This window comes from Gallinula chloropus (genome assembly GCF_964237585.1).
Source record: "Gallinula chloropus genome assembly, chromosome: 4".
Classification (NCBI taxonomy): domain Eukaryota; kingdom Metazoa; phylum Chordata; class Aves; order Gruiformes; family Rallidae; genus Gallinula; species Gallinula chloropus.
Window position 1 is genome coordinate 39,875,155 of NC_140088.1, and position 27,879 is coordinate 39,903,033.

The 27,879-nt window shown below is 47.2% G+C and overlaps 1 protein-coding gene across 1 annotated transcript in view; it reads right to left on the reverse strand.

Moving 5' to 3' along the window:
• HSD17B12 (hydroxysteroid 17-beta dehydrogenase 12) overlaps positions 1-27,879 on the reverse strand; it is a gene marked incomplete at its 5' end in the record, with an annotated part of 91,227 nt that overhangs the window by 50,012 nt on the left and 13,336 nt on the right. Inside the window, 2 exon segments of the mRNA XM_084263534.1 lie at positions 304-379; positions 2,755-2,801. Of these exon segments, the coding sequence (XP_084119660.1) occupies positions 304-379; positions 2,755-2,801 (123 nt within the window).

Genomic DNA, 27,879 nt, shown 5'->3' on the forward strand with positions numbered 1-27,879 from the left:
TAGACAGCTACTGTGGCGATATGTGGTATTTTGGCCTGACCTGGTAAGCTGTTCTAATGGAAGACTAACAGTTTTAGAAGTAGTTATTCAGAATCAAGCCCTATTGTTGTCAGAGGTTTAACACCAACACCTGTATGATTAACATGCAAGGACTTTACCACTATCTCTAACACTGTCATTGTGAAAAAGAGCAAACTTTTTTCAAAGTTAGAGCTGTATGTAATCACATGTATGAAATCCACATACAATCACATTTATTTATAAGTATGCCTGTGAAGTTCAGGGAAGAAACCTTCAACTCACTTATTTCACTAGCAACGTGGTCCAGTTTTTCTTTTGACCTACTGATGAGAGCCACCTTCATTCCACGTCTTGCTAACTGCAACAAAACAAAACAGGAGATATAAGGACAGTCATAAATCACTCCCAAGTTGGTATCCTAATTAAAGGTATTACATATTTTTTTCAAACATCATAATAACATACAACCAGCAAGTTTGAAAAAGTTACAATTTTAGAGAGACATGAAGGGAAGAACCAGAACAAGCACTTCCCTGCTACTTCTTACTCAGTTCCCTTTGCATCACAGTTATAATCTTCTTCATCACCTGACACAAGTATATAGGCACATTTATAAAACAGACAACCAACAGCAGGCATTTTACAACACTTTTACACCACCTCTTCAAGTCAGAGCAAAGAAGTTATTACCCATAACTAGCACACCAAGTTAGGATGTCCACGGTCACTGCAACACCCATACTGTAAAATTACATAAGCACTCAAGATACCCTTCCTTCAGTTCAGCTTCACTCTTCTTTTGTGTCCATCACAGGTATAAAGGGTAATTCACTCAGGACAGTACCAGGCCACTCCCTTTAGTGAAGAGGTGGTCTAGCCAAGAAAAGGACGTCAGTGCTGAGATCTTCACACTGCATGAATGAAAAGGTTGGCCTTTTCTTGGAAAAGAAGGGAAGCAACCAGCGAAGCAGAGCACAGCCAGGGAATCCACAAGCTTATCATGCTCTTCCATCGCACATGACCATGTCAAGCTTTCAAAGGGGTGATTCTCAACACACAATTACATTGCTCGAACTTCTCCAAGGAGGAGGAAGTCATCTGCATGACTACAGCCACAGCCCTTAGTGACCAAGCAGCTGTATATCAGGGGCGTTCATAGCAACCCAAGCAGAAAGCCAAGCCTCTGCTGGCAGCCTTATGACAACATACCCAGAGTTAACTGAAAGACCAGCAAGACTTTTCAGGCATTCCACATTTCAACCTGCATTCACACCTGACTTCATCAAACATTCGTCATCCACCTAAACTGTCAAAGGGTGGATCTGATTTAGACTAAAATGATGACAGTAAGAGGGATGGGTTTTTTAACTAGAAAAGTGTTTTAATGTATAGCCTGAGCATAAATATTTGTACATCCTTTGGGGTGCTTTTGGGGTGCTATGTGCCTCCAGCAACTACAGAAGAGAAGCTGAAACAGTCATGTGCTTCCCAGCAGCAGCTCATACTCGTCATCAGCTTTTCTAATAGGGGTTCATCATATACAGGGGTCTGCCAGCAGCACACATTTGTGATTGAAGACAACCTCCATCCTGGAGACACCAGCAGAACACACAACGCAAACTGTAGTTTCATTCATCCAATAACCTAACACATAGATCCCAAAGCTAACCTCCCATGATGTTCGGGGGGTGTCTCCCACACCAGAGGAGATCCTCCTAATAGTGCTATGCCCTGGGCACAGTGACCTCCTCCCACTTGCTCTGGAAGCGTGGCATCATTTGCTTCAGTGCTGTGTAAACTGGGATATTTCACTTGTGTGAGCCATCAGCTCTACACCAGAATCAGAGGCATCAGTGATGGCATCATGCTTAGCTGCTTTTGCAGCCAGCTCCCCTTACCATGGCCTGGTATGACAAGGTGCTAGTTTCTGCAAAGCAGAAAAGAATCTGGGAGCCAGGACGTGTGTGGTAAGGCACACAGGATGAAGGGAAATCAGAAGGATGAGGACATCCAGGTAAAGAGGAACATTACCATCCCTGTGAGCACTGCAGAACAACAAATTCCAGAAGACGGGAATCTCTCACAGCTGATCTCACACGAAGTTGTGCCAGTGTTTCAGAGAACCCGAAAAACGAGCACAGACAGGCTCACTTTGCTACTGATGCTGGAGTTGGAAGGGTTTTTGCTACAAATTGTTGTAGTCAGCACTATTTGTCATGATGTTCTCTGTGCTTATAGGCTAAATTGCTCCATACTAACGGGCACTTTCTGTCTTAAGCAATACATTCCAGTACCACATTTGGAGCCCACAAATCCATCAAAAGCAGAAGTACAGTGAAAGAGAGAGAGGTAAAACCCGGCTTCAGAGACTTCATGAACTCCAGAGAGTAACTGGAACATAGTGCAGGCAGCCAGAAATGCCACTTAGTCAGTGCCTGTAAATACCAAAAGGATATACCAAGGGTTGAGAAAGTTAAAGTCATCGTAACAACTAAAAAAGTTAAAAATAAACCCAGAAGGACAAGGTAAGGGCTGACAACAGAATTCACAAACAAAGCAAGCTAACAAAAAGGGATACAATTTTTGGTTGGTGCCTAAGGGAGGCAAAAGACCTCTTTCTCCATAGATATCTATGGTAAGGTGAGGATATGCAACCTGCTGCTTGACAAGAGTTGAGACAGTGTGAGGTCTTGCAAGGATTGAGATACACTTCCAAGTGACAAGAATTCTCACCTCTTCTGCATAGGCTTTTCCAATCCCATCAGTAGCTCCTGTGACCACTGAAACAGAAAGAGACACATTAGTTGCTTCACACAAGGCACAGTGGGTTTGTTAGTAGGCTACTGAAATACCTATTCCAGCCAGGAGACACAACAAAGTCTCTGGAAAAAGTACACTATACCACTTGCATTAAATCTCTTAGGGAACTCACATTAAAACCTTTCCATCTCTAAAAACAGGGAGGAAGAGATGGAGTTTGGAGCCTCAGGGTTGTTCCAAGAACCAGGTTCAGTGCCTCTTCTCATGCCAACCCTCTGGCACACCACGCTTCTTGAGCGGCTTTGTGGGCTAAGAGAAATTTCTATGCTTTTAGTTTAAAAAGCTCAGTTATGGCTGTCAAACCAACTCCCAAATTAGTTTTACGAAAACAGTAAAATAAAAGTATCTGAAATCCCGTAAGCATCAAAAAACATCAACACACTTAAGGATGCAGGAAACAGGTCTCTGTTCCTGACATTCCAGTAAACTTCAGATGCCTGTGACCACAGTGCTTGTGGGCAGCAAGTATGAGTGATGCAGCCATCAGTTACAAGCTGGGCTGCCAGAGCTTAAAGTTTTTCACTGGTGGGTGAGTGGGACCTGTGTCAAGCCTCGAGTCTTTCTAGGATTCTTCTTCACAGGCTGAGAAGCTCAGAGTGACTCAACATGGCATTTGTTTGACAGATTATTCCAGGGATCTTACCACACCACTAGCTGTATCCGTTTGCTCACTCACTAGCAACTCCTGCATGCAGAATCTGCTTCTCCAACCACTTTTTAAGCAAGCCCATTCAGCACCACTTCCTTTTTCTCTCATCTCTTCCTTTTCATCAAGCCCAATGCCTGAACCTCAACAGCCTCACTCCCTTGGCTCCCCACTCATCGATCTGTGTCTGCTCTCACTCTCAGAGTGGCTACAGAATACGCTGGATTTTTCTGTTTATCCTCATGCCAAGATGGGAGCAGCTCGGTTTGTGCCTCCACTGCTTATCCCTGAATGCAGCCATGTCCAAATAACCGTGCAGTGTTTCAGAAAACTCAACTGAGAGCTTTGGTTCAACTCTTAGGTCAACCTCTACCTGAGCCAAACTGCAGACAGAGGGGCTGTCCGGCACTCGGATTCGGCAGTAACTCCCCTTCAGGGCACCAGGAGGAGACATGTTTGCAGACGATTGGATTAGTCACTACTTGCAGATCACCCCTAACAGTTGGCATGCAGGCAGCAGCCAGAACCTTTCTGTTTGAGTAATAACAGCCAGGAAATGCTGTAACCATTTCAGTTTCTGTGCCTGTTAGCTATAAATAAGTGTGCATCATAACAAGTGATGAAGCCACCAGCAAAGGTCCTATCTGAGCTTGACTGGTGAGCCAACGCTGTAAGACAGGCTAAGAACGAAAGATCCAAGCGTGCCCCTGACTCAAGGCAGAGATACAGCAGACCCCAGATGAAGGTACACAGTTACCCTCTCCCTGGTCTCAAGGTTTATTTGCAAGATGCCGTAACTCCAGCATGATCAGGATGTTCAGGACTGTGCTGTTAGCATACTGAGACACGCTGCACACACAAGAGGCTTTGGTTAGGAAACAAAGTTCCACCTGCTGCCCTGCCAGCTCCAGAGAATTTTAAGAGGACCAAGTACTCGTGTCACACCAGCACCAGTACTCACACTTCCTATCCATCCACAACAAAACCTGAGTAGCAGTAACGTTACAGAAAAATCTAGGTACAAAAAGGTCAAGCCAGGGATCGTGCGATGGAAAAAGATGATCCTGGAGAAGAGAAGAACACATTCCCAGGAGTCCACTTGCCTGCCACCAAACTTGTACCACTACTGGTACCTGCCTAGCCAGACCACAGGACAGTTCTGCAGGATGGCACCATCCCTTTGGGTCAAAAATTAACAAGCTTCGGTTCCAGCCCTGCTGATCCTGGGTTTCACGTTGTGCATTGTCACACGATTCAGGATTGCTTCAGCAAAACAACGAAGCCAACACAAGCACAGTGACACCCTGTCCCAGCACCACTCCCCACCAGGTTACAGCAGCATCTGGACACGTCCTGAGCTGACCCAACCTGGGAAACACTCAGCTTCAGGGACTCACTGAAAGTAGCTGTTTCCTTCACTACAGCCAGTGAGGTGCCTAAGGAACAGCCATTCCCTGTAACACTTACAGATCGTTTCTCCTCCATCCAACTCAAAATTCATGGACTTAATGGTTTTATTCCCAGATAACAAGCTCAGCATTTTAAAATACTGTTTTCTGACACAGAGCTCTTCGGCTTCTAGCAACTACAGCTGAGAGCGTATGCTCCATAAGGCAGGGACTCCAAAAAGCATCTGTAGCACTTTACTAAGCCTTTAAAGTGCAAGTACAATTTCAGTCAAGGATATTTACCTCACTTATTGAATCCATTACTTAGGTAAATTGTAATAGAATTGGCTGGAGCATGAGACTTAAGTAGCTGAAGATCAGGAACTTCTAAATGAAGTACAAGTAACAGGACAGCTCCTTCCCTTTTAGGCTTACTTCAAATTAAAATAACCTGTAGTCCAGAGGTTAAAGTACCCTCCAGAACAGAACTTGAGAAATTTAAACAAATCTGATATTGATAAACTATGAAAAACAATGCAAAACCCCACCAGGGAAAAAATAGGGCTTGAACCATCACCTACATAAATAGGCACCTAGCTGATCCACACTGTTTTGCTTCTGCTGCAGATAAAGGCATGGGCATGCAAGCAAAGCATGCAGCTATTTTTTCTTAGCAATAAGGAAAATCTTCTAAGAGGAGGCACCAGCACTGTAATTGTAGTAGCAGCTCCACTTTGAGAAGGATACCTTTGTCTCCTGCTCTGTGTTCCAACCCCGCCTTGAAGAACACACACATTACAAGGACTGCTTTTGAACATACACCCTAAACCCCACCTCTTTTCAGGCCACACTTCTCTTCCTCAGGTCCTTCAAGAGGAGCTGTCTGGCTCAGCTCTCCCCCATTGTCAACAAACATATCTCCCACCCACATCAGCACAGGAGGCCTGTCATGGGGCAACATGCACTAATACAGGTCTGTGCTAATGCTGACCAGAAGCACCCAGTTCAGCAAGGGAACTGCCATTACACCCCGTTTATGGGATCCTAGTGAGGCACTAGCCAAGGCAGAGTGCAATACTTAGACCCTGTGCTGTGCAAGCAAGGAGAGAGGTGTGGTGAAGGCAACTGACTGGACTGGTGTCACAGAAGCACAGATTCAGTCACCTTATCTTCCTCCACGGTTTGGATTACCTGAAGTGTATATGCTATGGGGAAGGGGAGGCAATAAAAGAGAAGAGGCTTTGGTAAGACTTGTGCATTAACAAAGTACTTCTAGTTTTCATATGTGTTATGTTCATCTCTAGTTTCCACCCCAGGGCCAAGTATTGCAGTTTTCATCACTTAAAAGTTGTGCCAGTTTAACTAAAGCTTTACTATCAACTTGATGTGCTGAAACTAGTTTAACTCCAAATGTGGATTAAACTTTTATACTCTGTATCTTCTACAGATTGCCTTCCAACAGAAGTTGCAAGCTGCCTGCAGTTGGCAGAGCTTAAAGGAGGCAAAGCAACTAGGGTAGGAATTAAGTTATTGTCTGCACAAGAAAGCTGCACCAGCTCCTACGTGTGATTGTACACATTTACTCAGTAGTCAGACTAACTGTAGTAGCTTCCCACTTCAGCCATCTGCCGTCTCCAGAAGAGAACGAGAAGAGTGCCCAGGCAGCTCATGTGTGAGTGTGAGCCCACCGAATGAAAATTGGCCCCAACAGAAACTTGTGTTGAAGCACTGGGTGATTTTAGGCAACATTGTCAACATCCATCTTCCCCTGACTCTGGGAGCTGTGGAGGAAAAAGAATCTGGTAATCTGACATGCTCTGAGAATAGCTCACTTAATACAGGCACTTGCATTTGACCAGAGATGTTCTACCCCAGGAAGGTACCTCTAGCCAGAGTTCAGTAGCTCTAGGCAAAGGCTATTCCACAAAATAATTAGACAGCACCTGGAACAGATTCCCAGCTCAAGACACTTCTTTGAAACTAGCCTAAGTACAGAGCTGACATATGCAAGACTACATCATCCTCCTCAGTGCTGAAAAACCACCCAGACTCCTGTTTCGAGACAGAGTCCACACAATCTGGCCCCAGTGAGCTCAGCACACTGAAAGGACCATTTCTTGCTCTCCTGTGTAGTGATCCTTCCTTGACTAGGTAAGACTGGCATAATCATTGTTCAAATGGGTTACAGAATCACAGGCGTATGTGTGGGTTTCATCCTCTCACCCCAGCTTTAATTTTAGTTGTGCCTGAACAGTTACACACCAACTGACCCTATGCTGGTGAAAATGGTGGACAAGAAGTGAGAAAGCTAGTAGAACACTTCAAAACACCATTCATGCCAGCCACCAGCGTACATCACATAAGTATATGTGACTTTAAACCCACCAACACTTGGGATAGAGACTTGAAGTGTAAGTGTGCAAAGAGAAACTTCCAGTGTAGTATCAAGGTCTCTTAACAAAAAGAAAAAAAAGCAGCACAAGGCCTCATCTGCTCACAGTGCTGGAGGAGGTTATCACAGAATCCTTGAATGGCTGCAGTTGGATGGAACCTTAACAATCATCTAGTTCCAAACCCCTGCAACAAGCAGGGACACCCTCCACTAGACCAGGTTGCCCAAAGCCCCATCTGACCTGGCCCTGAGCACTGCTAGGGAGGGGGCAGCCACAGCCACTCTGGGCATCCTGTGCCAGTCTCTCACTACCCTCCCAGGGAAGAATTTCTTCCTAATGTCTAACCTAAATCTGCCCTCTTTTAGTTTAAACCCATCGCCCTTTGTCCTATCACTACACTCCCTGACAACCAGTCCCTCTCCATCTTTCCTGCAGGACCCCTTTAGGTACTGGAAGGCCACTATAAAGTCTCCCTGGAGCCTTCTCTTCTCCGGGCTGAACAAGTCCAACTCTCAGCCTGTCCTCACAGGACAGGTGCTCCAGCCCTCTGATTGTTTCTGTGGCCTCCTCTGGACTGGCTCCAGCAGCTCAACATCTTTTGTGTACTGGGGGCCCCAGAGCTGGATGCAGTACCCCAGGTGGGGTCTCACCAGAGATATGCCTATGTAGGCTGTAGATCTTTCAACTGCCATTGCATATATATGAGTCATCTGCACAAGAACTCAGATCAGCAGCTATTTTTAATTACACTATTATATTTAATGCATCAATAAATCATTTCCGTAAGTCACCAAAATCTCCACCTTAGGAAAGCACAGAGCACCTCTGCCACATTTTGCTTCCTATATGGTGTAGGGAGGGAAATTAAGAGAGAAACACCCCAACCTTTCCAACTCCTGCTTTGAGTTTACTTATACAGCTCTGACCTCCTACAATTACCTCTTCAATTGAGGATACAGCTACACAAGAATCCACCACAGGAAGTAAACAGAAACCCATCCTAGTATCTACTCCTGGACTAGTTAGTCTTTAAATTAAATTCTCTAAACCTTGATACCACCTAGTCATTTCACCTCCTAATGTAACTGTCACACATACAACAGATATGATGCAACTCCTCAGCACTGACATCATATCCTGCCCAGTACCAAACTGAAAGCACCCCTCAACAAACACAGGGTGAAGTGACATGAACTCAGCGCTCTGTGAGGTGAGTGGTCTCACACTAGAAGGGGGCAGCTTTCCTATCAATAAACAAAGCTGTAGACCAAACTGATGTAACACCTTGTGTAACCAGCCAGAGACTTGAGCTTATAAGATTAATATGCCCACTGGTACATGATTTTAGGAGCTAAAAAGTAGAGTCTTTTCCAGAAAGCTTACAGAGAGGTGAATATGCAAGTGTTTCCAGTAGCATCTGCACCCTCCAGAGATCCCACAGCCCATGGCCAAACACACACAGGATGATGTACCACCAACAGTATGGAGAGCTCACAGGTTCCTTCTGCTTGTCAGAGGAAAGAGGCATTGCCTTCCCAAGCAAGATGGCACCCAGAAAACCTCCACCACCTCCTTAAGAGGTATACTGGATAAACATTACATGCTGTTAAGAATGGGGCTACCATTCTACAGCCAGGCAAAATCACAACCCAGCAGAGCAAGGCAGCCTGTTTTGTTAGTGAAGTGAATATTCAAGGTCCAGAAAAGACTTTTATCTGCTTTTTAAGCAGCCAGGACATCTTAAAAGAAAAGCAAAGAATGGTGCAGTAAAGTATGAGGCAGGCATGTAGAAATCATCTCGCCTCATGACGGGAGCAAGGACCAGCGTTGACACAGTGAGAGGGAGCAACAGCAAGCGTAGAAAATTCTACTGCAGTTCTGCAGAGCAATCATGCTGAAACAAGATTATAGATTCGTGACTCCCCAATTCAAGGTTAGACTACAGTGAAGACAAAGCTTAAAGAGATAAAGCCTGCCTTCAGATACAAACACACGTTTCCCACAGCAAAATAAGCTTTTGAGATGCCTAATGGAGATAAAGCATGGAATACTTTTATCCACAGAGCTGGTAGCAAACAGCACCAGGCATACTCCTTGCACTGCTTTGACTACCTGCACAATGAAGCTAACAGCTCTTATGCATGTTCTCTACCAGCCTCTTCAAACTTCAAATTCATTTCAGTTCAGCCATTTTTCTGTTCTCATTAAGAGAAGCGTGAGATTTTAGACAATCTTCCCAAGTGCTGCAGATGCACTCATGCACGTCATCATCTAGGGTGGAAAACTCAAGCCACTAACAATGTCACTCCCCCTAGAATAGGGCCAGAGAATTTGGGAATATCTATACTCTTCCTGCCACAAAAATAAAGCTACCAAACAGATCTCAAGGAGGGCAGCTCAGCTACCTTTCTGATCCCCTGAGAGGTATACAAAACTTCTTGCCAAAATGGCCACTGCAGAGCTGCTCCCTCAGCTACATCCTTCATTCGCCCTGAAGAACCATTCCCATCCTCCCAGATGGAATCCAGGTATGAGTGATGGTCCGTCACAGCATGGCACCCAGCTGCAGCAGACATCCACATAAAGAATAAGCTAGGAACCTAGCATGTCTTTTTTGAAGCAATACAGTTGAGAGAAACTTCATAGCACAGCTAACCTTAGCAGAGGTTTCAAGTACAACACATAAATAACTGAAGACTCGAGATTCTTCTGCTACGAAACACACAGGCTATATTAAGAATATGACAGCTCCTGGGGAAAACAAAAGCTGGCAAGGGGAGAAAAGGCTATCCCTGCTTGGCATCAAGCAGTGCTTCATTTATTACAGATTTATATAAATCACTGGCATTTGACCAATACCAAGCTTCTAGATTATCTCCAGCCAACAGAAGTACTTTAGTCTGTGCTGGTTAAAAATATTCTACTTTTTGTCCTCAGCTTGCTAGGAACAGCTATTTTTAGTAAGAGCCCAATCAACCTTATCAAAATCAAGCATCAAAAATAGACCGGAGAAACACTGGAAGCAAGTCCTATTTTTAGCCGCTCTGTCTATCCCTGCAGTTACCACAAATTCTGCCTGCACAGACCATGAAGGAGTGCTTAGTTATTCTAGGCAGATCCTCGTCGTGACCCTTTTTTTTCCCTGAACACCTGAATGCAGAAAACACTCGATTGATTAAAGATTAATACAGCCGCAAACCGTGACAGCTGCCTTTCGTCTGAGTGCTTTTGGGGAGGGGGAGAGGATGGGATGACAGAGAGCTTGCATCAGTATTCCTCTTGGGGATCTATTACATGGAAAGAAAATTGCTATTTCAATTCCCTTTTGTTGCTAAAAATAGCAGCCCCAATTGATTCAAGCAAACAGGGCACCGGCTTAGCAATGCCAAATTTAGAAACCACTGAAGTCCCAAAGAGTGAACGCTAACGTAGTCTAACACATGCCAGCTCGTATTTAACAAAGAACAAAGAAGATAAGCATGCTGGCTGCAAGTTAATAAGGCAGCATCGACTCCCTGCATTTTTATTAAATAAAAACAGAAAACTCGGTGCAAAAATAAGACCAGCTACACTTCTATTCTGAATTTAACTCACTGAAATAGGAAGCCTCATCAGAAGGACCATCTGTACCTGAGCTGAAATCCTAGAAATTCTGGGGGTTTTTTCATATGAAGGGATTTTTTTTTCTGCACAAAGGAGCTAACACCTAATGGTCAGGCTTTGAAAAGGCAGGCTACAGAAAAAGGTTCAATTCCCAGAACCGAACACTTACTTGGTAACAGCTTGTGTCTAGGAGCTAGGATTGTGGGTAGAAAAATATTCTATAAATATCACAGCAGTGACAAGTTCCCATTTCATCCAGAACTACAGTAAGACAGGGTTTTGGGCACTGCACTCTCAAGATTTCTTTAGATCTGAGAGCCAGTAGCCATCTAGAAACCCCAACAAGAAAACCACACTGAAGTCCTCACGAAAGTCAAGGGCAATGCTTATGCAGTATCAGTTCCAATTGCCTCTACGTGAGCTCTCCCTCTTCCCGGGTGGATTTCTTCTACCCGCTCGCACTCAAATCTTTGCCACAAAGTCTTTGTCTCCTGTTAGCCATGGCCTGCTGCATCAGAGATACGGGAGTCTGGGAGGAGAGGGGGAACTCTGTGTTCAGAAGCCCCAACCCCATCCCATTGCAAATTTAAGACCTTTGCTGCTCTGCAGGCTTTGGATCTTTGATCCCAAGAGTGCCCTGAACTTCTATAATAGCATGGAAGCTGCTCAGATCACGTGCCCAAGTCTGAGTTAATCATACCCAAAAGCTACACCTGCCTTGTGCTCTACCATAGGTGTTACCCCACAGCATTAATATCCAGCAAAAACAAGCCCTCATTTGTTCCTCACTGTAAAACACATGACAGATGCTGTCACTGCGAGCAGGACCAGGCTAGGAAAACAGACACGTGGAGGTCCAAGTTAGCATCTCTGATCCTACCTCTAGGAAAGGGTGAATACACAGGGAAGTTTTGAGCATCAGATAGCTTGGGCCTGGCACCACCTGAAGGCTTTTGTGGTTGTCAATGCAACACACACAAAAAAGTTGCTTTTCTGAGGAGGACTAAGCAGCCAGTAGAATGGCCTCTGGGTTTGGAGCCCACAAAGCTGAAAGAAGGTTCTACCTAACAAGTCACCAGAAGAAATTTGAGAATAATTTTTTTCTTTCACAAGCATAAGAATAAATTTAAGTCAGTGACATGGCAGCAGAACACCAACACGTGCAAACAGAAGTGGATCACAAGTGATCTCAGCACACTATGGCATATTAATTTCAAGCCAAAGCTACGCAAGATCTCAGAATAATCACAACTATAGGAAGAAGTGGACACTGGGATGAAATGCAGTTCTAGATCCATTTTTAATCAAAAGGCAAACTGTGCCAGGCTTTTTTAAAGTGTGATCAGTTTAGACAAGAATAACACTCCAGATCTACAAAGCAAGAGAAAATCATTTCATGTGATGACGACAAGACACTGACTGCGAAGGTGACGGGGACCAAGCATAAGAATCTTGGAACACCCTCAGGAGCTACCTGGAGAGGTGTCTGCAACAGTTCTGACCCAAAAAAAAAGGGAAGAAATTATTAGTTATACCCCTGAGGGACTGACCTTCACACATCTCCTGTTCCACACTGTTACTAGTGCCCACCTCACAAAGCAGGCAATCCTTTATGGACTTCACAGGCAGCCGAGCTACTGGAAAGGATCACAGCATCCCACCTCCAAGAATTGTTATTTAATACACGAAAGTCATAAAAAGGTAATATTGCCAGGTATTATGTGGTGACACAGTGGCACCAGATGTCAAGACACACGTGTGGGACTAACTTTGCTTAGAGCTGAGGTGACCACTGTAAGCAATGGAAGAAAGGTGCCTGGGGTACAGTGGCTGAATGTGAAGCAGACTACAAGCTGCCATTCGGATGCAGCTATAAAGACAACTTACATAACCTGATTGCATCCAATGAGGTGCTTCCCATAGTGGCAGAAAACAATAAAGCATTAAGTAATTTAAACAGGAACAGCTGGGGAAAAAAGGACTGCTAAGATGATTAAGAGTTACCTGTTTTGGGAGATAATTTCAGAGGTTGTGGGGTTTTTGTGCTCTTCATAAGCTCATGTAGCATAGCCACCAGAAAAGGAAAAGCTCAGATTAACTTTGGGAAGAAAACATAAATCAGGCACAATTAAGACTAGAAATTATAATCTCTCAAAGGAAAAAAATACCTTCTTTCTGACTCTGAAGAGCACTGCAAGTGTAACCAACCTGACCTGCTGGAGGAGCTCTGAGATGCAAGACAGCCCAGAAAACAGTATAACTCTAGAAACAGGACCACCAAGTTGCAACAAGAATCCCATCCAATTTAATGGGTCAGGAGGAAAGCAAGAGGCAAAGACAGACTGACCACACATGCCTCAAGGGCATTCTCCTTTCCCCCCCTCTCCACCTCAACACACAGTCTGATTTCCAGGGTGCCTCTGCACATCTCTCATGAAGGAGAGGCTAGCTACAGCTAGACACACAGGAGACATGCACAGCGGTCCTAACGTAGCAGAGACTGGCTCCATGCACGGGATCTGTGCCGGGAAGGGCTTCCTTCCTTCTGGAACTCCTTACTGTGCTGGCAATGACTCAAATCATCTTGCTTAATCACCTCCATATTCCAAGCGAGGACACCAGTCTCCAAGACATTTGGGACGTGAAAAGAAGCAACAGCACCTTGTAATGGCTTTTTCAAGATCAACTACAGGCATGAAATCCTGTAACTTTTTTGCTGTATGTAGCAAGAGACCCCAGGACAAAGTCCTAAACACAGCCCTTCTCTGCGTCTTTGAAGCACTGGTTGGCTTCTCACAGCACTATGCCCTCCTGGCTAAGGAGGCCAATGGCATCCTGGGGTGTGTGTTAGAAGGGGGGTGGGTTAATAGGTCGAGAGAGGTCCTTCTCCCCCTCCACTCTGCCCTAGTGAGACCATACCTGGAACACTGTGTCCAGTTCTGGGCCCCTCAGCTCAAGAAGGACACAGAACTCCTTGGAGGAGCCCAGCGCAGGGCCACCAAGATGATGGAGTGGAACCCTTTCCTTATGAGGAGAGGCTGAGGGAGCTGGGCCTGTTTAACTTGGAGGAGACTGAGGGGTGACCTCATCAATGTTTATAAATATGCAAAGGCCGAGAGTCAGGAGGCTGGAGCCAGGCTCTTCTCAGGGATGGGCAGCGACAGGACAAGGGGCAGCGAGTGTGAGCTGGAGCAGAGGAAGTTCCATGGGAATGTCAGGAGGAACTTTTTCCACTGTGAGGGTGACAGAGCCCTGGAACAGCTTCTGTCCTTCTCTGGAGACATTCAAACCCTACCTGGACATGCCCCTGTGTGATTCAGTCTGGGTGACCCTGCTTTGGCAGGGGGTGGGACTGGATGATCTTCCAAGGTCCCTTCCAACTTCTAATGCTCTGTGATTCTGTGATTCATGACTAGGACCTGGACAAGACTGAGATGTGTAAAATTCTGAATAGAATAAACATTTAAACGAAGGTATGGGTATATTTTGAGCACAACACATTATTCAGTACAGTCATGGCACACCCCAACTCCTCAGGTCACGAGAAAACAACCTATGGAACTTAAAAACATACTGTCCTCATTTACCTGTTCCCTCCATTCGCACATATCCAGGTATCTCTCTCAGAAGCAAGGAAAACACACATACAAAACCACCCCATAGCACAGACAAGCTTTCTTGCAGCATAACAGTTTTATCAAAACATCAGACCCTCCAGCTCAGAACAGAGGTCCTGCTAACCCAGGACCTGGTCTCTGGCAGCAGTCAGCAACAGGCACTGAGGGGACAATTTAAGAAGTCACCAAGCACATGGTGACACCTCTCTAGGATACTCTTCCTGCCTCCAGCCTGCAGATCCACGATTTGGTGGCCTACCACTAGTGATTTTGGACAAGTTCTCGGGGGTGGGGAGGGGGCCCAAACAAAAAAGCTATCAGATCTTTTACAGCATTTTTTTAAAATCCCTGTAAACCTTTAGCATCAAATAGAGACTGTAACTACACAGCTGAACTCCGTCCTTCATGGCACACTATCATCTCCTCCTCTTCTTTTTGATATTCATCAGCTAGTCTGGGATTTGGTGCTTCCTCCACCATCGTGCTTTCTCCTGATTCACAGAATCATAGGGATTGGAAGGGACTCCAGAGCTCATCGAGTCCAACCCCTCTGCAAAAGCAGGCTCCCTAGGACAGGTCACACAGGTCAGTGTCCAGACAGGTCTGGAATATCTCCAGAGAAGGAGACTCCACACTCCCCTGGGCAGCCTGTCCCAGGGCTCCGTCACCCTCACTGGGAAGAAGTTCTTCCCCAGCTTGGTGCAGAACTCCCCATGCTCCAGCTTGAGGCCATCGCCCCTGATCATGGTAAGCAAGGACACTGACCATTTTGTTTAACTTTCTCTGTCCTTTAAATTGAAGTTGTGTATTTTCCACTTTTTTACATACATATTAACCAGGTAAAAAGAACCAATATAACAAAGTTTCCGAGATTAGACATTCAGGCAACCCTTTGATGGGAGCCTCCATCGGAATTTCTTCAGGCTACAGGTTTGCAGATAGCAAATGAATTCAGAATTTAAGTACACATAAAATACCAAAATGATCTAAATATACTCCATCTATTAGAGAAATCACACTCTTTCCCTATCTCCAGAATTAAAATCTTCATTGCAAATGCAAGTTAGAGCGGAATTTCAGTGCATCAACAATATACCAAAATAGACAAACTGGAAAGCACGGAAAGACAAGGAAACTGCCACAGTATAAACTGATTTTTCTTCACTTCCAGCTCCAAGTGACCCCAAGCTGCAGAACTGCTCAGACTTCTCTTCCCCACCCTCACCAGCACTCTGCCTTATGCCAAAGATAATAAACATTTCAGTCTGCACAAAAGGATCACTGTGCCCAAATGATTTCCCAACATTCTCCAGGAAATACGGGTAGATGGTCCCTGAGAAGAAAGTAAACTACAGACACTTCCATGGGTACATGCTCACAGAACACAACCTGCCAGCTTTCTGCTCATGAGCCCATCCAGACTCAAGTCATCTCCCAGAATCGCTGGGTGCCTCCATATGGAGCATTTCAGAGGAACACCTTGGACTCGTGCGGTCACCCAGGTGACAAACCTCCTCGCAGCGCGGTCCCTAGGAAGGCAGGCAGACAGCCAACACAGTCCCGTGGTGGGAGCCTGGCTGGATCCACCCTACTTGCTGCCAAATTGGTACCAGTACCCCAGGTAGGCACAGGCTGGCTGTGTTGGAACCACACCCCACACTGTGCTCCTCATCCTTCTGGCAGAGCAGAGGGTCACTAGCTAACCTCCCTCTGTGTGGAGGAAGTCGGATGCTGCTGAAGGCACACATGCAGCTGCACAGAAGAGGCCTCATGCGTGGAGAAGCCTTTTCACTCGTGCCTCTGAGCAGCCACATCACACCAGGCTTGTGTTCACTTCATGAAGACACTGGCAGGGTTCTGCCTTACCTGCTTTCTCCTGTCACATTTATCCAACCTAGCTACCATTACTTTCTGTGACAGTAAACCATCTTAAGTCCAGCCTCCAACCCTTAACCACTTATTTACAACATCAAACTCAGCCAAAAACAATCAAAAAACCCTGAAATACAAGGGTTACTGCCTTTCTTCTGGAATACCACTTACCACTGCACTTTCTTCCCCAACAAGGCCACTTGCACACGGTTTACATTCCCTAATAAGCAAAAATGAGAGAGTTCCACCTTTGGAAGGAATGCTATGAATCAGGACAGCTGCCTATCTGTGTAGAAGGAAAAGCAAGTTTTAAACCTGAGGAAGGCATATCGTTACATTTACCTCAGGCAGCAGAGTCACAACTGATAAAGCGTGTCTTTGACAAGCTACTGCTTAACTACACACACGTAGGGAGGTTACCAGTTCAGTCACACCACATGCTCAGCACACTGTATTCCCCCACACAAGAGGTGCACCACTGTATCCAAGAGCTCTCCTTAAGACAACTTTGACCTATAGTACCTCTCCAAATAAAATCAAAATCCAGCATGTTTTTCCCTTTAAAGATTTAACACATTTGCATATTCAGTCTAAGCAAACTGAATCTCCATGTCTAACCAAAAAAGCAGCTGCAACCAGCCATCCTGATCACTTACTACTTGCTCTCACATCAATTGTGAGCACCTACCATTACTTATCAGAACACTTAAGTTTGGCCCTGTCCCAATACACTATCTTGGGTACTAGTGCTCACAAGGTTTCAGATGTTTTAAAGTTACATATAAATCAAAGCTAATGAGGTCAGAGTTGACTCAGACCTTCAACTACTGATAAGTATTTGCACCATTTTCACTCGCTTCTCTCAGTTCTCTTTCAGAATTTGAGATACTACATCTCCCACCATTCAGGTAAAACACAGCCTATGACACCCACTGCCCTCCTAGGGATGTCCCCCTCGGGACACGGGCTAACAGTTCCAACAGTAAGTTGCTCCTGGTTGCCACCTCCAGCGAGCAACATCACCACCCCACCAGCAAAAGCAGGTGAGTAACTCAAAAGCAAGCTGCTATCACTGCCACAGCCAGATCCCTGTCTGGATTCAGGGGGACAAGGAAGGGGGCCAGCAGGAGCTCCAACAATTGCTCTGTCACAGCAGTCTGTGCTGAATCCCCCACCAACCTAGAGGGTTCTCCAAGGACCCAAGAAGCAGCCCCTTCTGAAAGCCTCAGCCTTTCTGCATGGACACAGGGCAGCTGCACTACGGAAACCCAGCACTCAAGGAATCAAAGGTAACATGCAGCACCCCTGCCACAAGAAGGCGTTTGTGCTGTAGGTTCACTCTGAGAGCTACTGCCTCACCGCTGTGACAGCGCTCTGCTGGGAGGCACTGCTGCCACGCACCAGCCACCTCGACAGGTCCCAGACCAGAAGAGATCTCCCCACTTCTATTTTCAGAAGTCAGCTGACCTATATAAGTTTATTGCAGAGGGATCTTCAATAGCTTCTACAGGAAGTCATTTTATACCTGACAAGTTCCCCGAAACCATACGCCAAACTCTTTCTCAACAGAACTGTCACACCAGGGTATTCCGGGGCGAGCAGAGGGAGAGGGCAGCCGAGGCAGCAAGTCCAGCTCCAACCCCATCCTGACCCTTCCCACATCTCCAGCTTTATGCCTCAGAACAGTTCCCCCCATGGCAGACAAGAAGCAAAGCTGCGCAAGCAGCTCAGGACAGAAGATGAATGAACCGCGTGACGCTAGAGATCTGTGAATTGAGAAACCTAATGCATGAATTAAAATCCATCCCCCCCACCTTTCCCCCCAAAAAAGAAACGTATACAGCAGGACATAAAAGGAGAAGCAGAGAGAGAGGGGTGGAAAAAACGTGGTCTGACACATTTATAAAAACTGATGGCCTGTCACCCAGACGCTGATGAATATTTTTTACGGGATAAAAATGGCAACCTAGAGTCTAAAAATAAAACGCTGTGCTGCAGACCTGTCTGGTTCAGCAACACCACTGGAATACAAACACACTCCCTCGCTGGTACATCTTGACTAAGATTTCAGCATAAGAGAAGGAAAAAACTACTTTAGAACATACAATGTATTTTCAAGGGAAGGGATTCAGGTTTTGTGAGGTTTTTAAATAAGAATTTAGATTAACGTTATACTTTGCAGTGTATAATTGCCAGTTTAAAAAAAAACCTCTCCTAAATTTTAAGCGATTGATGAGAACAGCAGAGTATCTCACACTGCACAAAGCAATTTTTTTCCTTCCCTTCCCCAGACAATTACAATATAAGAACATATTTATCAGTGTCTTTAAAACTGTAATTTCAGTAAGCTTAGCAATGTATTTTTAGAATCATGCTGCAGACAGAACTGTGGACACCGCTACTTCCAAACTCATCCCACCCCCAGAGACAGAAAATAAAACCTTTTATCTTCATTTTGCCTCACAATGCAAACTAAAAAACTGCTCAGCTGAGGAGCCAAAATGACTGAATATCATTCACAAGCAGCACTAATTTCTCAAGCCTCTCCACACTGCAGACAGGCTGCCTTATGCAGTAAAGATGCTATTTTTGGCAAGTGATGCAATAGCTGCAAGGGCTCTCCCAGAATCTTTCATTTAAGAGCCCAAGCCATATTAAAACTTGTTACAAGATGCCCAGTAACCCTGCATTGCCACCTTCCCATTCTCTGCACCAGCGTATTCCCTGCAGAAGCCATCCTTTTACAAGCTGTATCTTCCAAGGAAGAGTCAGATTTTACACATGACAAGAAGGGTGTATATACATCCATCAGCAAATACACCTGCCCTGCACTGTCTGTGAGAGCAGAGTTACACAACACTGCAACTTTCTGCTGAACTCCCGAGTTTCTATTGAAGCAGCCTGGTTTCCTTGCTGAATTTTTGTGAAGGCTTTGAAAAGTCTCCAGAGCTAATAAAATATCTAATCCTTCCCAAAGCTATTTCCATTCTTGGAGATCTTTTAAAAAGTTCCTGTGTCTAACTGACAACTGTTAAGACACATTTCTGCTACACGACCGTTTCAACAGCTAAAAATTCTAAAAGTGAGAAGAGTTCCAGAAACACTAGAGCTTTTTTTAAGGTGTTTTTTTTTTTTAAATAGGAATTTTTCAGCCCTTTGGATCGCTGGATCTTTCAGGTTTTGCAACGGCCACATGGACTACCATGTAAAAGATTTAAGCTTACAAATAAATCCTCCAATGACCCCTTAAAAATTGTAATTCCACCTCTCCTCTCCCCAAAACCAAGAGGCATTCCCTAAGTCCAAACTACTCAAGAAACTGCTTTTGGTTTACTTCTGCTCTCCAGGGGCCTACGAGGAAGACATGCAAGGGCCATGAAGAAAATGCACTGACTGTTTCAAACGCATGGTCATGGACACAATATATTAATAAATCCACAAGCCCAATCTGATGTCATGCACAGCCTGATTCCTGTAACACATGCAGATTATATATAGCAGCTCTTCAGAGCCAGTGTTTAAGCTCGAGAGGACTTTCCCTGCACGTATCCATGTACCACACCTGCATGGCGACTCACGCTTGGCTTAGGTTTTGGGGAGGATTTTGATGGTTTGGGTTTTTTCCTTTTCCTCTTCCAAGCCTTTTCTCTCAGGACCTACTTAAACCCTGCATTAACAAGGCTCAGTTTATAGGGTTTTTAAACGGTCACAAAACAAAACCCAACTTGAGCAGAAGTCAGTTTGCATCTTACCTGGCAGGCCAGTTTGCACAGACCACATGAGGAACATCAACATTTGTTTGAGGTTTTACACCTCAGCTCCTACAGTGCGGAACAGGCAGGGGAGAGCAGGTGTAAAGGTGGATCTGAGCTCAGCCATAGCATTTGCTCTGGTTTAGGATATTTCCAAGATCTTCCCCTCTTGGCAAGTTCTCATCATGGCATACACCACACATGACAGACAGAAGTAGAAAAGCTTGACAACTCTTTGCTAGTTGGGAGCAGCCAAGTTCTACCTTCCCCCCACCCCCACAATATATTCACCTCCTCCCCCTCCAACATGAGCGTGGGATGGCTGATGTAGGTAGACTTTGTAACATCTGCAGGCTATCAGGAGAAAAAAGGAACCCAGCCCCAAAGCAGCAAGACCTGGAGAGATTTCATCCAGAAGCTATATAGAGAACAGGGAATGAAACTCTGGGAGATCCTTGCTGCTCAGAAGTAAAACAACAATTGAGGCAGGAAGACATCCAGTGATACTTTATTCATTTTGGCTAGAAGCAACATTAAAACAAGCTGTACACTGAGAAGTTAGCATTTGCTCTAGGGACACAAAGGTACGAAAATAGGGATTCTGCAGAACAGCTGAAGTGGCAGCAAGACTCACGCCCGAACCCTCTAACTTGTTTAGAAGGGGGAAGCTGAGGCACAGAGAGACCCATGTTGCCAAAGCAGCAGCACAGGGAGCGTCACACAGGGAGCTCTGCATGGCCTTGTGAGGCAGCAGGAGGATGACACCTGCAGAAAGCAAGCTCTGGCCCTTTAATGTATAGGCAGCAGGAAGCAAGAGCACAAGTGCTTTGCTCCTGTACCACAGGAACAAGGACAAGCCAGGAGCCTGGGACAGTTCCCAGAGCCAGTTCCTGTCGTTCCTACTGACACAATGGAAGAACACAGCAGCAATGTAAGATGTGTCATGCTAGACAGAGGTGAGAAACATTCACCAGTGCCATGAGAACCCATAAGAGCTGCTCCCGTTCACCCAGCCCACTGCTCCTCACACGAGGCTGCAGAACGATGGGACTGCAGGACATTCACAATTTGAAGTGAGAGGGTCAGTCTATCCTGCTCTTATTGTACCTGTGTCCAGCTTGCCTAGGATAAACGTGGACTGAAACTAATGTGACCACTACAGGTGTAAGTCTCTGGCACTCCAATTGGGTAATAAAATTGAAGGGATAAGAACACTAATTAGCCTAAATGGCTTCTTAAAGTAGAGAAGCAATATTTTCTTGCTTAGAGCTATCCCTGTATCTTCTCATAAAAAGTTATGCTTCTATTCCCACTGAACAGAAAGATCTGAAACACCAGGTCATCCACATCTCCAGTTCCCAAGTATCAAAAAAAAAGTAGACTAGACCGTTTAAGCTGCCTGTTGCTACCCAAGACTCAAGCCAACATCAAATATGACTCTTCCTCCCTTCTCCCTCCCTAGTTTGAAATGAAGTATCTGTGCAATCTTGCTTGAACCAACTGCTAAAGTAGCACTTCTAGGGAGAGAAGAAAACACTCCTCAGGGTGTCCCCTCTCAGGTTCAAGCATGATTGCATGCACTCCAAGAGCCACGAGAAGTTGGTGAGGATGTTTATACTATGCTAGGAATGGCTCTAAACCTTTTATAACCTCTCACTCTAAGACCGTTATTTCTGTTAAAAGCAGAGGCCTCTCAGTGGTACTGGAAATAGGTTCTCGTGTAGCTTCTCGTGAGTTGTCAGAGACAAAGATGGCTTTAGGAGTATATTTAGTAGATAATGTGCTGTTAAAAAGATGCAAAGACAAGCACAGATAAAAGCTGATGTAGCTGGCAAGTCTTTATTCAGCTACAGAGATGTTAGAAAGGCAACTCTTAAAAAAAGCAGAGAAGTAGCACAAGAAGAATTTAGATTTCTAGAGTTTCTGGAAGTTACCTAATTATGATGAGGGAGCAACCCATTCAAATAGATGGGTCATACAAAAAAGACCGACTGTAAAGTTGCTGAAAAGCCATTAAACTTATCCTCAAAAGCTGCCCTGCTTTGTATGAGGCACTCTTGAACATTCTGTTTAAAGTCTGCGCTTTACATTCTAGCCTCTGCGCTGGAACCTGATAGACAAGCACAATTTTGTTTAAATTAGAAGTCATATGATTATCTTGCTTTTGTGCACTGCAGCTCTCGAACAGAAGCTTAAACAAGCTCAAACCACACCTTTGGAGAAAAGTCTTTCTTCTCCGCATTGTCAGGAAGGTTCCTCAGACGCTCAGCAGCACCCTCTAGCCCGCAGCCTCGAAGGAGGGAGAGAGAACAGTCAGTTCAATTCAGCAAAACCCACCATTCATAAAAAGGGGGTCGCTTAGAGCTGAGAGACACTGATGCAGCAGAGCTAGAGACCGATCAAATATGAAGACCGCCCTGTGTTTTTTTCGGCCTTAACATATATATGAGTTTTAACTAAAATAAGAATATCTGGTAATTACTGTTCCACAGAGGTCCCACTCTTAATTACATTTGCTTAATTGACTATTTCTATCGGGGGGGGGGGGGGGGGAGGGAGGACGGGGACGGTGCGAATGATGTTAACACGCCCGAGTTAATCAGTTTGGAAGGTTACAGCGGTCTCAGGAGAAATGCCCTTGATAAACTGCCATCGAGCAGTAAGAGAGGCTCTCGCCTTACAGCCCTTTAGAAACCCCTGCCCGTTCCACTCGCACCGGCGCGGTTCTGCAGTAGGGGTTTGCATTAAGAATTGATGGAGAAGCTCAGGCAAACGCCGCCTTCCCATTTCTAAATAAAAAGCGAGCCCCCGGTGCCTCCTGTGTCCCCCTCCGAGCCCCCAGAGCTCGCCGTGTTTTCCCTGGGGGAAAACTCCCAGGTTTTGCTATGGAAGGCAGGTTCGCATCCAGCCTCCTCCTCCAGCGCTCCTGCCGCGATTGATTTGGATGCACTTTCTTCTCCCTGGCAGCGCAGAGGGAGCGCCCGTGGGCACCGCATGGGCTGGCGCAGGCTGCGCTCGGCGGCTCCCCCCCCCCCCCCCCCCATCCCCCCCTGCCGCACGTGGCCCGGCCAGTGTCCCCGTCACGCGAGGCGGCCGCGGATTTCCCCCTCCCCCCACCCCCCCTTCCCCTCCCCGGTTCAGTCGCATCCCGGCACGGCCCGGGCGGGCGAGCCCGGGCTGCAGCGATCCGGCGGATGAATGGCGCCCCTGCCGATTCATAACGGCGGCGCCGTCCATTCACAACCCACACGGGCTGGCTGCGAACTGTTAATGAAACTCCGGGAGGAGAGCTCCTCCCCCGCCCGGCTGGCGGACGGGGGCAGCCCGCAGCCCCTGGGGCGGGCGGGGCGAGGGCTGGGGCACCCCGCGAATAACGGGAACGCGGGAGGGGCGAGACGGCCGCGCCCCGGCCGGGCTCCAAATGTCCCGTCCCCCCCCCACCCCCCCGCCGACTCCTTCCCGCAGGGCCTGCGAGCCTGCCCCAGTGCCGGCTCCGGGCATTTCGTAAGCGGAGCGGAGGGAGCGCGTTATGTCACCGGTTAGGTAACGGGCGCGGGAGCCGCCGCAGTGGAGGCACTCCGCCTCCCTCCCGGCGCGGCAGGGGCAGCTGAGGTGAGGCGAGGCGAGGCGACGCGGCGTTAACCCCTCGCGGGGGCGGGAGCGGACCCCCCCCCCCGCCCTGCCGGGAGCGGGGCCCGGGCTTCCCCCTCCCTCCGCCCACCGGAGCCAACGGGGAGCGAGACCGGCTCCCAGCGAGAAGGGTGCGGCGGCGGCACCGGCTCCGACCAACGGCGCCGAACACCCGCGCCCTCCCCTCTCCTCTCCCGACCGGCGGGACGGCAGGGGGCGCTGCGGCGCCGCGGCGGGCCGGGACGCGGTGACCCGGAGCCTGGGCCCGGCCGCCCCGGCCCCGCCGTGCGGCCATTTCCCCGGCCCGGCGGCGGCAGCCGGGACGCGGCCGCGCCGCCGCGCCAGGAAAGGCGATAGGGCGGCCACGGGGAAGCAGCAGCTCAGCGTGCGAGCCTCACGACAGGCCCCGGTGCGTCGCGTCACGTCACGTCACACGACGCGATCGGCCTCTGACGCCAAAAACGGGCACGACCGATGTGCCGGAGCCCCGTTGCAGGCCAGCGGCCCCAGCGCGCCCGGCTGCGGCGGGAGCAGCCCGGCCCGCACCGCCCTGCCCTGCCCCGCCAGCCTCCCCAGCTGGCTTTCACAGAGGGCCCATCAGAGCAGCCAGCTCGGTGCCACCGGCCCGCCGCGCTCCCTGCAGCACACCCCCGCAGAGGGAACAGCCCCCGGCCCCGGCCCCGTGCGTGGGCCCCGGCTGCCTCAGGCACAGCGCTGCTCCCCATCCCTCAGCTCACACCCTGCGCTCGGCAAGGCGGAACATTTACACACAGGGTGCAGCACCCCACCAAGCGCCAGCACAGCCTCCGGCCGGGGCCCTCACTGCAGCCTCCCCGAAGAGAGTCCTCACTCAGCAGGTGGTGACAGGGCTCTCCAGCTCCTCCCCAATAAGCTGACCAGCACGGCTCACAAAAAGTGAAGCTCAGAGGAATTTCCAGCAACACCCCTTATCCAGAGATATAATGCTATACAGGGTGAACAGCAGCTGCTTGGACACTCTGGAAAACAGCATCCACTCCAGCTCTCCTTGTTTGACTTCATGAACCTCCCGGCCCATCTATCTGCTGCTCTCTCCCCGTTTGACATGCCATCCTTGCAGCTCTCTCTCCTACCCCAACTTCGAGGGCCTTTTTGTTTAGAAAGGTTCACAGCTTCCACTAGAGGCACAAGCTACAGAGAAGGTTTCCAGTAGCGCTCCCCCCACTCCTCTGACTGGGGCTGAGGGCCTGCTATTGGACTTTTCTCCTTCTGGTCCAAGAGAAAACACTCCTTTAGAAGTCAGGCACTAGGAAGACCAAAGGAGGTTGCCCTTAACCACCTCACCACAGACTCAGCACAGACTCAGTACCTTTAGTCCGCTGGCCAGAACCAGCTTGCTAAAATGGATCTGTAATGGCCAGGTCCTGCCACCTTCTGTCTCAAGAGACCCCCTCAAAAGTGCACAAAGCTCCCCCTACTACCAGCAGGAACTATTCCAGCAATTCTGCTTTCTGCTGCTCTCCTTTAGGTCCCCCACAAACCTTTCCTACAGCATGGTCAGGCAGCCAGCGCCAGCCTCAACAGAATGCTGCTGTCCCAAAAGCCAGAGGACATGTACACAGACATCAGCACCCTGAGCAGAGGCCAGCTGGGCACAGTGCAGCCTGCTCAGGTCATGGGCAGAGGCACAGCAGTGCACCCCACGTGCAAACTAATACATTACTGAATTTAGGAACAGCATTCATGCCCAAAATGGTCATTGTGCAAGTAGCTTGCAAAATTGCCTCTTTTTTTTTTTTTTTAAAGGAAAAAAAACCCAAATACCCACAGTACTGCTCCGAGGTTCAGGAATAAGGGTAAAACTTCAGACATACTACGAATTCCCACAACAGTAATAATTAAAATATAAATCAACTTCTACAGCAAAAACTATTTGAAAGCAATATGCACTTATAAAATATATTCTCAAATTTACTTCCTCTCTTTGTACAGTATTTGTGCTGAATATAAGTTTGAGGGGCAAAACAATGAAAAGCTGCAAGGAGACATTCTAGGTCAGTCTGTAAGAAACATGGTTTCAACCCACAGCTTACTAACGGGCTGAAACAAGCTGGTCTGTACTGGTACATCACACTAACGTTTCTCTGAACAAATGCATTATTTTTGTATGCTGGCAAGGCAATGTTTCATATCAGAACTTCTACACTTTTGATTTTTTAACCAAAACCAGCAACAGCTTAGAATGGAGGAATCCAGCTGGGGTGAGATCCTTCCACAACACTGCAGGGCTGGCAGCTTGAAAATCCACCTCTTTCTTTGTAAGCCAAGAAAAGTTTAGTCAAAATTACTTCCGGATGAACAGATTTCACACCCCCCTCACATTTTCAAACACTGCAAAACATCGAGATTTCAGTTCCCAGAATTAAGAGTTTTAAATATAGCCAAATACAACTAACTGGTCTGTCCCTAAGGATATCTCCCCACAGAAAGAACAGGGTAAGGAGTGGCTTAAAGTTTTCTCAAAATTAATTCCAAAACTAGTCAGTCAATATGAGACTATTATCCTAGCCTTTGAAAAGGAAAGGAGCTCATTACAACTTGTTAGCAAGGATCTCCAAAACTGCTCTGCAACTCAAGCCCTTCAACACACAAGAGGACTGGGTACACACCATCCACCTTGGCCTACACAGAACCAGGCAAAACAAGGCTTTGGAACAGCCTGTCAAGGTGGGGCCAAGCAACAGAGATGACAACAGGCTCCTCCTGCAGTCTGTAGGCTCAGTTTGAGCCAACGTAGCTGCAGGATGTCACCCAACCATCCATTCCTACCTGCCTACCCACCAATTGCTTTCCAGGCAAATCAGCAAGCAAACCCCGCTAACCCCACCGCTGGTCTTCCTTGCAGAGTTAGTTATCAGCCATCTAGCAAGCAGTCCTCACCCACACCACCACCATGGATCGACCAGAGGCCACGTAAGGAAAGCACTGAGAGCTCAGTGTCAACAACTAGAGCAGAAGTGATTATTTTGCCAGCAGTTTCCCTTGTGTTGCACCAGGACTGGAACTCATCTGAGCCACAGCAAAACAGACTAATGAGCATAAAAAGCCAAAATTATCAGTCTTCTGCAGGGCAGACTCCTTAACCAGATCACCACAGAACAAGAGTGTCCTGGTTTTGGTCAGGATGGAGTTAATTTCATTTGTAACAGCAGATGAATGCTGTGTTTGAGAGTAAGATGGGAGTAGTGCTGATAACACCCTGATGTTGTTAGTTGATGTCAGAGAGTCAAGGACTTTCTCAGCTCTTCATGAGAAAGGAGGGGCGAAGCCAGGACAGGTGACCCAACCGACCAAAGAGAGTATTCCACGCCAGTTACGTCCTGCCCAGGATATCGGGGGCTGACGGGAGGAAGGCCGAGGGCGGCTCTGGGACCCGCGGTTCTTGGGGGACGGTCGGGTTCTGGGGCGGCTCTGGGTGGCACGGCCTGAGTTGTGTGGTTTGGTGAGAAACTGCATTGTGTATCAACAGCTTCATATATTTTTGCTTAGAAGTCCTGTTAGTATTGTTACATTGTATCTTTCTGTTATCTTAGTAAACTATCCTTATCCCAACCCACGGGCCTCTTAGTTTCTTGATTTTGGGGTTATTTGCCCCTTTCTCTTCCTTTTCCCTTTCCTTACTTCTCACCCACCCCCCACCCCCCCACCCCCCTTTCCCTTTAACCTGCTCTTTTCCTTTAAGGAGCAGGCAGCTGCATGGATCTTGGCCCTCAGCCGGGGTGAAACCATGACAAAGAGTAACACCAGTGCCAGCACGGGGAAGAGAAAAGCAGAAGATCTCTCCATCTACCTTCTCTCCCCACACCAAATGACCAGATTGGAAAGCCACAGAGGCACACGAAGACTGAGTATCTCATTTATGAACTGAGGCAGTAAACCCGTTCCAGTGTAAATACAAACAGGAGCAAAGGTTGGAGTAAACACCCAGACCATGATGAGAACTGACCAAGACCAGCAAAGATGAAGAACCACCAGTCCAGCAAACGGAAGATCTTAGATCAGAATCCAGGATCCAGCAAAAAGCTGCAGAGCACCAGAAGTTTTGAGACAGATCTGAAAACAGAAGCAGGACTACCAGGACAAGGAGACTGAGGTAGA